The 12,951-nt window shown below is 35.3% G+C and overlaps 1 protein-coding gene across 14 annotated transcripts in view; it reads right to left on the bottom strand.

The window, feature by feature from the left end:
* Nucleotides 1-12,951, bottom strand: part of BIRC6 (baculoviral IAP repeat containing 6) — a 157,085-nt gene that overhangs the window by 102,581 nt on the left and 41,553 nt on the right. For 7 of the 14 annotated variants that reach the window (XM_034428129.3, XM_034428130.3, XM_034428133.3 and 4 more), the window contains exons 21-30: nt 11,248-11,395; nt 10,184-10,317; nt 8,823-8,969; nt 8,242-8,429; nt 6,692-7,006; nt 6,191-6,290; nt 4,812-5,026; nt 4,449-4,657; nt 3,899-4,245; nt 190-409 (exon numbers count right to left, since the gene is read on the bottom strand). In XM_034428129.3, coding sequence (XP_034284020.2) covers nt 190-409; nt 3,899-4,245; nt 4,449-4,657; nt 4,812-5,026; nt 6,191-6,290; nt 6,692-7,006; nt 8,242-8,429; nt 8,823-8,969; nt 10,184-10,317; nt 11,248-11,395 — 2,023 coding nt within the window. The remainder of the gene's footprint in view (nt 1-189; nt 410-3,898; nt 4,246-4,448; nt 4,658-4,811; nt 5,027-6,190; nt 6,291-6,691; nt 7,007-8,241; nt 8,430-8,822; nt 8,970-10,183; nt 10,318-11,247; nt 11,396-12,951) is intronic. The other 7 variants (XM_034428131.3, XM_087883044.1, XM_034428135.3 and 4 more) reach the window with 3 other exon arrangements.

Genomic DNA, 12,951 nt, shown 5'->3' with positions numbered 1-12,951 from the left:
TGCAGATCCTAATACGAAAAGAATATATTTCAACCACTTACAGACTTAATTATGATGATGGTCTTCATTTATTACAATTGCAAATTATTACAATTATTATAAGGCTTTTCCCCTCTTATCTTTCTATATTTCAATAATATATAGACTGGATGCTGCTTGATGATATATTAAAAGTAATGTGAAAAGTACCTGTCTTGTGGAAAAATAAGAAGTTGCTCTGAATTATACAATTCCTGCAGGACATTTGACAGAAACTGTCCCCACCATCTTTCACCTCCACATAGCTGAACGAGTAAAAGACCTGTGTGCAAACGTATTTTGGGAGTCCCACTAATACACAAGTGCTTGAATAATTCTTCACAGGCTTGAGCATTAAATGTACTTTGTAAAACCACAGGAACAGAGTGCCCTTAAAAAAAGGAATTAAGTATGTTAGATTGGAAAAAAACTCATCCTATGCTTAGTTGATTGTGAGTCTAGAAGTGAATACAGATTACACAGGTTTGTTTAAGACATTATCTCTCAGCAGTGACAATATTACTAGCAGTCTCACAGGTTTTGTTGTATTAATTAATTAAATTTCTATGTTGCCCATCTCATAATACTGCAACTTTGAGTGATTTACAATATAGTAAAAAGTTAAATATGCTATCAGTTATTTAATTTAGAGGATTTAGAAACCTTTCGTCTTCTATTTTTATGAAAAGGTGAATCACTAAAAAAACAGAACACATGGATACTTGTCTAAAAAATACAGAAGCTGGTTTTACACATCAAGATCTCTCTCTCTCTCTCTCTCTCTCTCTCTCACACACACACACACACACACACCCTTTCTTATGCCTGTAGATTAGATCTCCCTCAACTCATTTAAGACTTAGTGAAGAAGACTGGTTGGCGTTGTGGCGAGAACGGCTAGAAAATAGCGGAGTTCTACCGAGCTGCATGAAAACCAGCCAGTATCTGCATGTCAGGAGACCCTATGGGGTCAAAGCCGCCCTGGAGGGGTGGTGAAGGAAGGAGAGGTGCTTCGTTGACCACAAGGAAACTGCAATTTCCTCTTAGGTCTGAAGAAAGCTCTCCCGAATGGCAGCAGGGACGATGGCCATTTTTGGCAAGTCACAAGCTGTGACAACCGGGACAATAAGATTTGTGCTGGAGCGGTTCGTGGACAGAGCATTGAAACTGGGTGAGACAACTTCCAACTTTTATTCTAGAGACCTAACCCAAGTAAAATAATTTTTTTAAAAAATCTCCAAACGTTAAGAAAGTGGCAATTGGATACATAGAGAAAGAGAAAGATTAAAGACCCAGATGTGAAAGAAATATTTAATAGAAACTTTAAAATATAGAAAGCCTGGAAAAGATTTAATAATACTTTGAAAAGTGATTATTGGGAGAAACTGCTTTTTTTACTTATATTTCTAACCCCCACTGATCAGTTGACAATCAGCTGTTGTTTTTTCACAGGCTGTTTAATTGATGGAGAGCCATCTACTGGAGGAAGAAGATTACTGCAGCGTGGGAACTTAAATGAAAGTGATAATTGTTTAAGATACACAAAAGAAAAGGAGTGAAAGTAAATAAAACCTGGAAGGCTATTTGACCTTGATTCTATTTCAGTAGGTGACTTGGATGTTTGGAAATATCTTGTGAACTTTTTGAAGATCTTTAAGCAAACTGAATTGCAAATAACTAAAAATCTACTGAAACTGTTTACTGGATGGTGGATTTGAAAGACTTGAGGGAACTTAGTGGGCCAATTTGGAATTGGATTACTAATACTATTTGATAAAACATTCTATGAGGCAAAAGAAGAAAGGTGATAGAAGGAAAAAAAGAAAGAAGAAAAGATAAAAAAGACTTTAAAATTTGAACAATTGGCAAGGTGTTAAACTGGAAAATTATAAAGATTGTAAATTATCTATTTATAGGCCTTAAGGAATAGTAATTTAGGGGATTTGGAGGAATAATTCTGGGATTGACTAAATTTTACTAATAACTTCTTTGGAGTTTTAGATATTGGGATACTGGAATATTAGAGGTATATTGAGTAATTTTTAATATATTAAATTGGTACAAAATGACCCAACAGAAGACAATAAAGTTCTATGAAGAAATGTTAGTGATGTTTAAAAGTATGTATGAATATTCAGTTGTGTAAAAATGTTAGAAAGAAGTATAGGATCCCAAGACAGAAATATAAAAAAGTTACCAAAAAGTCAATAAATAAAATTCTAAAAAGGCTATGAGATGATTGATAGACTAAAATATCTTGCAATATGGTGATTGTATTAAAAACTAATAGAAAAAAGTAGAAAGTATAAATTGGGAAAATAGCAGCACACATATGGATATATAATAGAATTTATTATAATCACAAAGGCTATTATAAGGCTAAGAAGTGGAAGACTATGATTAGGTATATTTAAAGGTATTATTATTATTAACAGTGTGTAAAAATATATTGAAATTTATAGCTTTCAAGGACTATAAATTCAGGAGATTTAGAGATATAATCCCGGGATTGATTAAATTTTATTAATAATTTATTTTATTGGTGTTTATAGAAAATTGAGATATTGAAATTATGAATATTAAAATATTAGTGATTCAGCAGCGGTCAACAAATACATTGTATGAAGAAATGTTATTGATTTTTAAATATATTTATGGAGAAAGTGTTAAAGAATCATAAAGAGAGAATGATATTGTTTAAGGGCAAAGATGTGAATGTAGAAGAACCCCAACAAATGGGGGGGGGGAAATAAGTACAAATTGGGAAAGTAGTATTATATATATTGATACATAAAAGAATCTATTATAATTACAATGAGCATATTAAGGTTAGAAGTTGGAAGACAAAGATTATGTATATTTAATTGTATTATTATTGTTAGCCCTGTGTAAAAAATATATTGACCCAGCCAATACACTGTCCACAAAATATGTCGATTGTTAGAGGAAAATTGCAAATAAAATATATACAACCCCCACCCCCCTAGTGAAGATTTCTTTCCAGTTCCTGAATAAAGGCAGTTTAGATATCACCTGAAAGTATTTTGGTTGACATGTCTTGGCAGAAATCAAACTGAATGACACATTCACATGAAAGGAAATAAGTTTGTTTTTTTAATGTGGTCCTTTAAATTTTTTATTTTATTATTTACATTTTAATTAATTCTGCATTACTGCAAATTATCTGGAAGTCTTTTGACTGACTTATCACAAGAGCCCTGTCTGTGAATAAAATTTAGGCCATTTCCCAGTTAAAGATGCTACACCATCAAAGTCCATATATTTATATATCATAAATTGGAAGGTATTCTAAATATCAAGATGTTATTAAAAATGATGGCAGCTTGAAATAATTTCTTGCAATAGATCAGTTCTTAATGCAATCCATTATTTTTGTTTTGAGTAATTTATAAACCTATTCTGTCTATGAAATGACTATTATCACAAATTTTCATGGTCTAACTTTACAGGTAGTCTTTTGTTTACAGTAGTCATTTGTTCAGTGACTGAAGTTGAAGGCACTGAAAAAAATCATTTTTCACATGACCAAAATTTGAAAATTGGCAACTAACATATATTTATGACAGCTGCAGTGTTCTGTGATCATTTTGTGACCTTTTGCGACCTTCTGACAAGTTAAACAAATCTCCAGTTCCTGTAAATTTAGAAAATTAAGAGACACAGTTGCTGAAGTTTTCAGATTAACCTTAATTTGATGCTTTTTATAGTCTTACTCTCTTACTCCTTTGCCTCATTCATTTAATCTGGAACATTCTACAAAGCCTCAAAATCCCCAGTGACACTAACACATATAATTTCAACACTGACAATCAATTAGCAAGTTTGTTATTTTATTAATAAAAATAATTGATCTACCAACCATTGGAAGAATGGAGTAAACTAAGTAAAGTATCCAACAGATATCGGATAATTGTGCGCAACTGTTCCGTGGAGGACATCTGAATTAATTCTTTAGGATCACTCTGTTCTTTCAGGATCTTCCTGCTTGCTCCTAGAGCTACTCTGAGCCTTTGTACAGCATGATGAGCCAAATTCAATTGAAGTTGTAGCTGAATGCAATCCTGATAAGCAGAAAATACTCGACTGTCTTCCTCCACTGCCTTATCTGGCTTGCGTAAAAAATACTGAGCATTGTTAGCACTGTTCAGTGGTGGAAGGTCAATACTTTGCAGAAGTGTTTCAAGTCTATGGCAAGCTAAATTATACCTGTTAAGTGGAATAAGGAAAAAAAAGTCATAACTATACATACATTATTAATAAAGATCACAAACATATTTATACTTATACACAGTTAAATAACAGTGTTTTAAACAGGGTAACATTTTGCTAACATTCGACAACTTGCATTATTTCACTAACACATCAACATCAACAAAACAATACAACAGAAACAAAACATCGCATTTTACCTGCACTGTATATCTTCCTGCAGTGCAATCATCATAGCTAAATGTTGATCAATTTCTGGCTGGTTTGCAGATTCAACTTCACCTCGCAAAGGATCGTGCATAATCTTCAGCTCGCTCTCTAAAGGTAAGATGTACGTATGTCCATAGTAAAATCCCAAAGGAATTTTGGCTCTAGCATTTGTACTTCCATAGCGACCAATGACCGTAATCTGAAACAAAAGACACACAGCCTTTCCATCTCACTTCATTCTTTGAAAATAGAAAATATATTGTAAAATTGAGCATTACTTATTATGAAGAACATTTACCATATTGGAGTATATATTCATTAAAATATATTATTTTTATTGACAGAATTATTACCTTCATGAATCTGCAGACTGGTGGTGGTATTAAATCGTGCAGAATAAGAGAATGGGTGCTAATATCTGTAGCAACAACTAGTCTTCTTCCATCAACTTCTTCACCCAGTGTCCAAATATCAATCGATAAGGAAGCCAAATCCCCGCAAGTTGGAATCAACACATCTGTCAATAAGATGGGTCTACCAAAGTCTAATGTCACAAATCTCCTTGCACCTTTGAACAGAAATAGTCTTGATGAAATACCAATACAATGATCTCAGTCTGCCTTTGCCAGAAAGGCAGTCATGGTCCACAACTTAACAAACAGAACTCATGTTGCCAAAAATATGTAATTTTAACTAAGAAATATTTACAGTTTAGTTACTGCTGGCACAGTACAAATTATTCTGGAATTTATGGCTGAGACATTGATAGTCTTTTCTACCCAAATGCCTGTGTCTTTTGGTTCAGCTCAAACTACAGCCAGAGAGGTGTCAAAGTCAACCCTATAAACCTGAATCAGGACTAATGTTTTTAAATGTAATGTAAACCTTAACTACACTCCCAATCCCTCTTCCCCTTATTTGAAGAATTACTAAGTTATTTAATAATTATTTCAAAATTGGTAGGAAAGTGGCTCACATAATTCCCTTCTCACTTTTTAATATACATCACCTACATTTAATGTGCAAATCTTTTCAGCTAAAACAAAAAAATACTGACTTGCACCTACAGAAACATAGAGTTTCTGTATAACTCTAATCCATAGAGTTGTATAATAAATCACAAAAAACATATGATTCATTATACAACTCTATGGATTTTTAAGCAGCTTTTAGGCTACATAGCAAACTTCTGAAATGGAGGGAAATAGAAAAATCGATTTGTTATAAAACACCAACTGGAATTTAAATCTAAGAATCCCAAAGTCACCCTTTGGGCCTTGGTTACACCTAAACAGTGGTATCTCAGTACTTGTCCTTAATTGGTTCCGGGAGGATGAGTATTAAACAAACCATGTGACTTACCATGTAACTCTTTGTTTTGGCCGGGAAGAACTTCCTATCTGTCCCTTTTTTTATGACCTTCCCAGTATGGCTGACTTCCGGTTCACCCTCTACAGCTGTCCTCTGCTTCCTTCTGCAGCAACCTTCCCAGCATGGCCGACTTCCTGTCAGCCCTCTACAGCTATCCCCCACTTTCTTTTGCACCACATCCAGTACCAAACATCATCATCAATGTTGAATACCGGGAACAACATTTTCATGTCAAAATGCATCAGTTTTGAAGCAGTTGAGTACCAAGGTACCACTGTATCAGCTTTGGAATCTAGTTATTATATTAGCTATCCAAATCAAGTTAACTTAGAAAGAATTAACCTACAAACTACTATTTTACCTGAATGCATTCGCTCTATGATGATAGACTGATGAGGAGGTGGCTGAAGAAAATGTGAAGCGTGAGATATTGCAAGAGCAAGGCCAGTTCCAAGTGGATTCTGAAAGAAAAAAACCTGATCAATATATAAATACATTGTATTTGGTATTAGTCACTTGCTACTGCACATGCAAAAGTAAAAAAGAGCAGACTGAAAACTCAAGGTTGAAAAACTGATCACTCATATTGTATACGGATTAGTTTTTAAGCATACCAATAGAAAAGTTCAAAGCATTAACAAGCTATTTGCACTAGCTTCCTTATATGGAATGTAGGTTTAATAGATTTGGGGCTATTATATAAGAGGTTTTAACAAAACTCCCTGTCAAAATATATTCTCAACACTTAGATAAAAGGCAAACTATCAAGCAGTCAAAATAGTTCCTGTCATTAATGATCGTTAGATTGGAATTTTATGAAAGCTCTTTTTCTTTTTCTTTTCTTTTCTTTTTCTTTAGTTACCGTTTTGGACTTGTGTGCATTTTTGTTGTGTGCAGAAAGGTTAACTGGAGGAGGATCAATGACTGAACCCGGAAAAAGCTGTGCAAGCTCTGCATTGATAACAGCAGAAACTGCCTCATTAGGTGGTGTAAGAGGCGGAGTCATGAACAGGGGGGTTGTTTTAGGAGTGGGTGGGATGACATCCGACGGATGAATGAAGAACCCTGGGGCTGCTACTGAGTTGGAAGGCACAGAGTTGTGAACAGGACCAACTGCTGATGCTGCTGCAGCAGCTGCTGCTGTTGTCTGATGTAGTTTGGCTTCCAGCTTTGCTTTCTGCAGGGGAAATAAAAGCAGCATATGTACTGTAGGCTGGTGCTGCCCGTGAAGGCAGTAGCAATTAAAAGCATTAGCAATAAGCAGCATGAACAAAACAAACAAAAAAGCAAATAGCTTCAGCTTTCATTTCACACACCAAAGGTTTTTACCAAAAAAATGCAAAAAGGAGCACAAAAAAGTGAACAACAGTGCAAGAAATGAAAGTAGAACACTTCAAGACTCACCTAATTTTTTTTACTGAACTTGTCTCTTAGAGATAACCTGTTGCATAAACCATGCAAGCTGAAGTTGTCCAGTGCAGCCCAATTGTCTTAAATATATTTAGTATAACTACATTCAATAGAATATTATATCTACGAATGCATGAAACGGAAAGCTTTAATCAAAGTCCTTAGTTCACACATTTGTAAACATCTAGTATCCCATTATGTTCAATGGGACAACAGATGTACATCCTTCCACTGTGAATACACCCTGAAATTCTTATACTATGTGTGATGGTTCTTTCATATTAAAAACATTTTAAAAAACGAATTTGCATATTCAGGGAAGTTCCATTTTAATAGACTACTCAGTGTAGGAATGTGTATTACAAAAATCTGTTAAATACAAAAGTATGTCATTGCACCATATGATCTAAATTAACACAGATATCATAAAATTAATGTAAATTTAAATGCTTCATCCAGGTTGCTTCGGATGCATTTCTGAAGATGTTAAGACTGAAATTTGTTAACGGAAGATCTCTTGAGTTTTGAGCTTGACAAGCACAGGTTAGAATGATTAAGATGGACTGGAGTTAAACATACACTTTAGAAGGAATAGAATACAACTCTGTATCTTTTCTTGAGTGCAATGAAAAGAAGTTTCTGCTTTTATGGCTCTTAATCAAACAGCAATCTATTTGTTTCTAATTGAAAGAAATCCAAGTACATTTTCCATTTTTTCACATTTTTTTCATAATCCAAAATAAGGTGGGTTTTTTTTGAAAATGGAACAATAACATATATAAGAAAGGTTTTTCTGCACCAATAAAAAGCCCATGTGCACTTTCAAGGTCAGAATGTTTGTTACATTCTAACCTGTTTCTAAAGATGTACTTTTGATAATTATGCCTGATTTCTTTTTCCCTTCCTTTCTCTCTCACAAACAAGAGAGACTTTCTGCAATTAAGGGAACCATTCTCTCAGCTTTTGAAGTTTAGAGACATCATGAAAGAGATGGCCTCCAACCTGTTGCTGAAGCTTCAAAAGCTGCTGCTGTTTCTCTTGAAGCACCTGGAGCTGCTGCTCGGCTGAGGCCATTGCATGAGAGAGAGACTGCAAAGCTACCTGGGCTGCTGAACTCAGGGCTGTCGAGGCTTCCCCTACTGTCCCAGATGAGAGGCCTCCAACTGCTGGGGTAACCCCAAAGGTACTCACTGGCATGAAACAAAGAAACAAAAGAAAAAGACACGTATGAAGAAAAGCAAGACACAAAGTATTATCGCGAAAACAGTACAGTTTGGGTAATGAGCAAGAAATCAATCTCAAAAGGAAAAAAAAGTCACAAACGATCTAATTTTTAATGGAACTTTGATTCAACATTCACGGTGCAAATAGGGAAATCAAAATATCGGTTTCTTAGGCAGTTTCTCAGATTTTTCTCATCATTAAATTAAACATTGAATTATGTGATTAATTACAATGTGTTAATATCCTTTGTTTAATAATTAATAGTTCAAATTTATCATAACTTTCTTATTGGAAAAATTATATCACATTATTAATACAGTTTGTCTTACATAGAAAAAAGTAATAAAATATATATATACCAGTAAACGTACTTGCATCGTCCCTTTCAATTCTTGTTCCATCACTAGTTGAAACACAAGTAAAGTGTAGAGGTTCAACTTCTAAAAGTCCAGTGAGGGAAGTAAAACTACCTTCGGCTGCTGTACAATTACTGATTTTTCCATTCCCTGAATTGGGAAAAAAAAAATAACATAATTCAGTTTACTCATATTATAACTAGAAGTAACTTTTGATTTTTATTGCTATCATGTATGTAAAATGAGGAGGGAAAGAAAAGATAAATGACTAAGTACCCAATCCAAACAAAAAAAAAACCCTATGTATGTAATTAACACATATGAGAAAAACATATAACTTGTAAATCTCAATCCTTGCTTCTTCCATATCTCAGTACAACTCATATGGCATGAAAACACAAAGAAACCATAGCAGAAAGAAGTACCATAGAAAAATCAGCAACTCCTACTCTCTTTTTAACAGCTAAAATGACTTCCACGCACAATTGGACCCTTTAGATTCAAAATTTTAAAACAGTTTAACATACCTGTTTGCATGATTGGTCAAAACCAAATTTATCAGGGTTTTTTTTTTTTTTTTCAAAGAATGAACTGGGAGTCAGCTCAAGTTTTCTCTAAAAATGGAGGGGAAAGAATTGTCTCCAATTTTCCTATAGTCCTAACTCTTTTATTCTGTTTTTAAGAATGCTGCAACCAGGGGTTTGCACAAAACAGGGAATAGGTTTTGTTTCAAGATAAAACTCAACGTTCTGTCAGAATGTTCCATTGGAATCAAATTCAAAGCAACTAGAATATTTTGCCCCGATATAAAAAACAAAATTTGTTTTCCTTGGGAAATTCCAAATACTAATTTTAAAATTGCTTCCTCTGATCAAAACATTCAGAACAATGCCACCGATTGTTTGTTCTGATCTCAGAATACTCAAAACTGTCATACTGACATTTTTACTGACATAAAAAAAAATTGTACATATTCCTAGAGACCTCAAGAAGAATTCCTAAAGAAACTCAAAATTGCCTTGCCTGGATTCTCTTGGATATAAGATGAGAGACAAAGGAACTCTGTCAAGTTTTCAAGATTTGGTTATTATATCCTGCACTAACAGAGTTCCAGATGTCCTTACAGATTCTGTATCCCACCCTGACCTATCTCAAAGGCTAATCTAATCTGAAGAAATAACCATTTCCTTGTGGCAATGCAACTCTGTTGAAAACAAAGTTCAGCCTATTTTGAGGAGGTTGATTTTCTTCAATGGCAAATTGCAACATGAAGACAATATAACCATGTTGTTGCCAAAAGCAAACAATACTGACTATAAAAAAAACCTTTCGACTCACAGTTACAAGTGGATACATGGGCTTACCTGAGAGAACATCAGATAAATCAATTTCATCTGACTGAACGCCAATGCTGCTATTATATATATTCTTACAAGAAGAACCACTCATTTCCAAATCAAAGAGCACCGGATCAAAAGGTGAACTATATAATCCATACCTGAAAAAAGAACATAATGCAGGATACTAGGCGATGTGAAGAATTTGGTTAATGGGATAAAATCAATCGAATATATATAGCTTTAAGGATATGAACGAACAATACTATTAAATATTTTTCTCAAAGCTTTAGCATTTTAAGAAAAAAGAAACTGACATTACCATCAAGTATATTCAGCAAATTGTTATTTAAAAACAATGCAAACACAAAACAACATGCCTAATATTACTTATTTCAAGCACAAAGAATAAGTACTAAAAAGAACGAGTTTAAAAAGTTCACAAGGGGTCCAAAATGTAACAGTTATGGGTGTTGCTTGGTACATGTATTACATTTAATGCCTTATGTTAATACCTCTTCTTTGCAAGCTACAGTTCATTAGTTACTAGTGGGCTTTGGTGTATAAGCAAAGATGCTGGTTGTCATTAACAAAGCCTGTGATACAAGATCTGGGTATTTGCAAGATTGCATCTTCCAATTATCTCTGACTGTAAGGACCTGACAGTGCACACATACTTCAAGCTACTGAATATTAAACAATGTCATACCCATGAGATAGGCCTTCCATGTCATTGCATTGCCTTTTGAAACAGCAATTCCTTCCAAGGCCCTTATGACCCCAGACCTATCCTTTAAGAAAGCCTGAAATAGCTGGCTTGTAACATAGGCATTGAGCTAGGACATTATTTTATTTATTTTTATTTATCACATTTAGAGACTGCCCAACTCACTTTATGTGATGATGCCACTTCTGACAATTCTGCTTAATTGTTGTGTATCCGCCACCCTCCATAGCTGTTTTATTATTGTTCTTAACTGACTGATATTATTTCATTTTAATCCTTTATGAGCACCCATGGTTGTTGATGAGTGGGTAACCGTAGCAATTGAACAAATGAATAAAAAGTGATGCAGTTTTTCCCTTGTTACCTTGTTTGAAGGAGTGCTTCCATGGGTGTTAATCGGTCCTGTAATTGTCTAGAGACTGCAGTTAACAGGGAAGCACAAGTAGTACTGCAGCCAGCTAAATCTTCATCCTTTACATAATTCAGCAAAACAAAATACCAATACACAGAACCTAAAAGGAACACATATAAATGTTCAGCATTAAGTAGACAGAAAAGCAATCTTTAACTATATGTTTACAGACACCTACAAAATCCATTCAATAAAAATCTATGAAGATTCTCAGTCATCCAGGTCATGGTTGTCCGAAAGGTGCTTTTTCAGGAGGCAATTGGACTTTCTGTCGAGTAGCAAATCTCAACACACACGTGATGAACCTGATGGCAAGAACCTTACCCATGCATGGAAGGGGTGTTCAAGAATACATCCGGATTCAGCAACAAAGCACGGTGGAGGGGGATGCGCATCTAGGAAACACATTGATGGTGATAGGTGACGGACGGTATAGGAAAGAGGAAACCAGCGGGGGGGACCCAGGCAATCTGAAGCAAAAGTGGTGACGACAGCTGATGACATCATTCACCAGCATTCTCAGCCTTCGAATGGGAGGGGCGGGAGCTGGCGGTATATTCAAAGATGCTACAGCAGTAAACTCATTTACAACGCCTATAAAACCGCAGCAACTGAGCAGCCAGCTAACTCCGTCTTTGAGCTGAAGTCACGGCGCCAGCGTTTTCTGTAAGTCCATCATGTTAACCGAGATTAAACCCTGGGTTGTATTAGCCAATTTTGTGTGCGTGTTGTGCTTCACCCAGCTTCGGACAGACAGTTCCTGGAACGCTGAGACTTACTTTCTTTTTTCTTTGAAGATGTTTTGCTTCTCATCCAAGAAGCTTCTTCAGCTCTGATTGGATGGTGGGGAATGGAAGGATTTATATTCCTTGCAGACAGCTGGTCATTTGCATTCTTTTAGAGAAACGTCTTCAAAGAAAGTCCAATTGCCTCCTGAAAAAGCACCTTTGGGACAACCATGAACTGGATGACTGAGAATCTCCATAGAGTTTAGCTATGCACCTTGGGATGAACACCCTTCAAATGGTGTGTGGGTATGAACGGATTTCCAGAACAACTGCAGACTACAGAACCATTTGCACTTCAGTTTGAGATGCAGACAACACAGACTTGTCCCCAACAGCCTGCTCCTGTCTTCAATGGTGAAGGGACATGGGGCAGAAAACATCCTGCAGCCAAGAAGGCTCCACACCCACTTGCACTACTCAGGTGACCCTGAGGACACAGATAAAACTCCAAGTGGCCTCAATGACTCTCTAAAACAATGCAAATGACCAGCTGTCTGCAAGGAATATAAATCCTTCCATTCCCCACCATCCAGTCAGAGCTGAAAAAGCTTCTTGCGATGAGAAGCGAAACGTCTTCAAAGAAAAAAGAAAGAAAGTCCAATTGCCTCCAGAAAAAGCACCTTTGGGACATTCAATATAATATTTCGTTAATCAGATTGTGGTAAGTTTGCATTGATAACTGTTCAGGCAATATTCCTAGGCTATATTACTCTGGGTGTATGTTTATAACATTAACAGAGTAGAATTGACTAATAAGTAAAACGCAAGATTAGTATTAAGACAAAAAAGAATATCAAACGAAGAAAAACAGGCAGAAAGTATCAGAAGAAATCAAATTTGATTCCAAAAACAAAAGCCTTAATCTTAC

Source organism: Pantherophis guttatus, chromosome 1 (genome assembly GCF_059756535.1).
Source record: "Pantherophis guttatus breed Tessera chromosome 1, ASM5975653v1, whole genome shotgun sequence".
Classification (NCBI taxonomy): domain Eukaryota; kingdom Metazoa; phylum Chordata; class Lepidosauria; order Squamata; family Colubridae; genus Pantherophis; species Pantherophis guttatus.
This window is presented reverse-complemented; position numbering and strand designations above follow the sequence as displayed.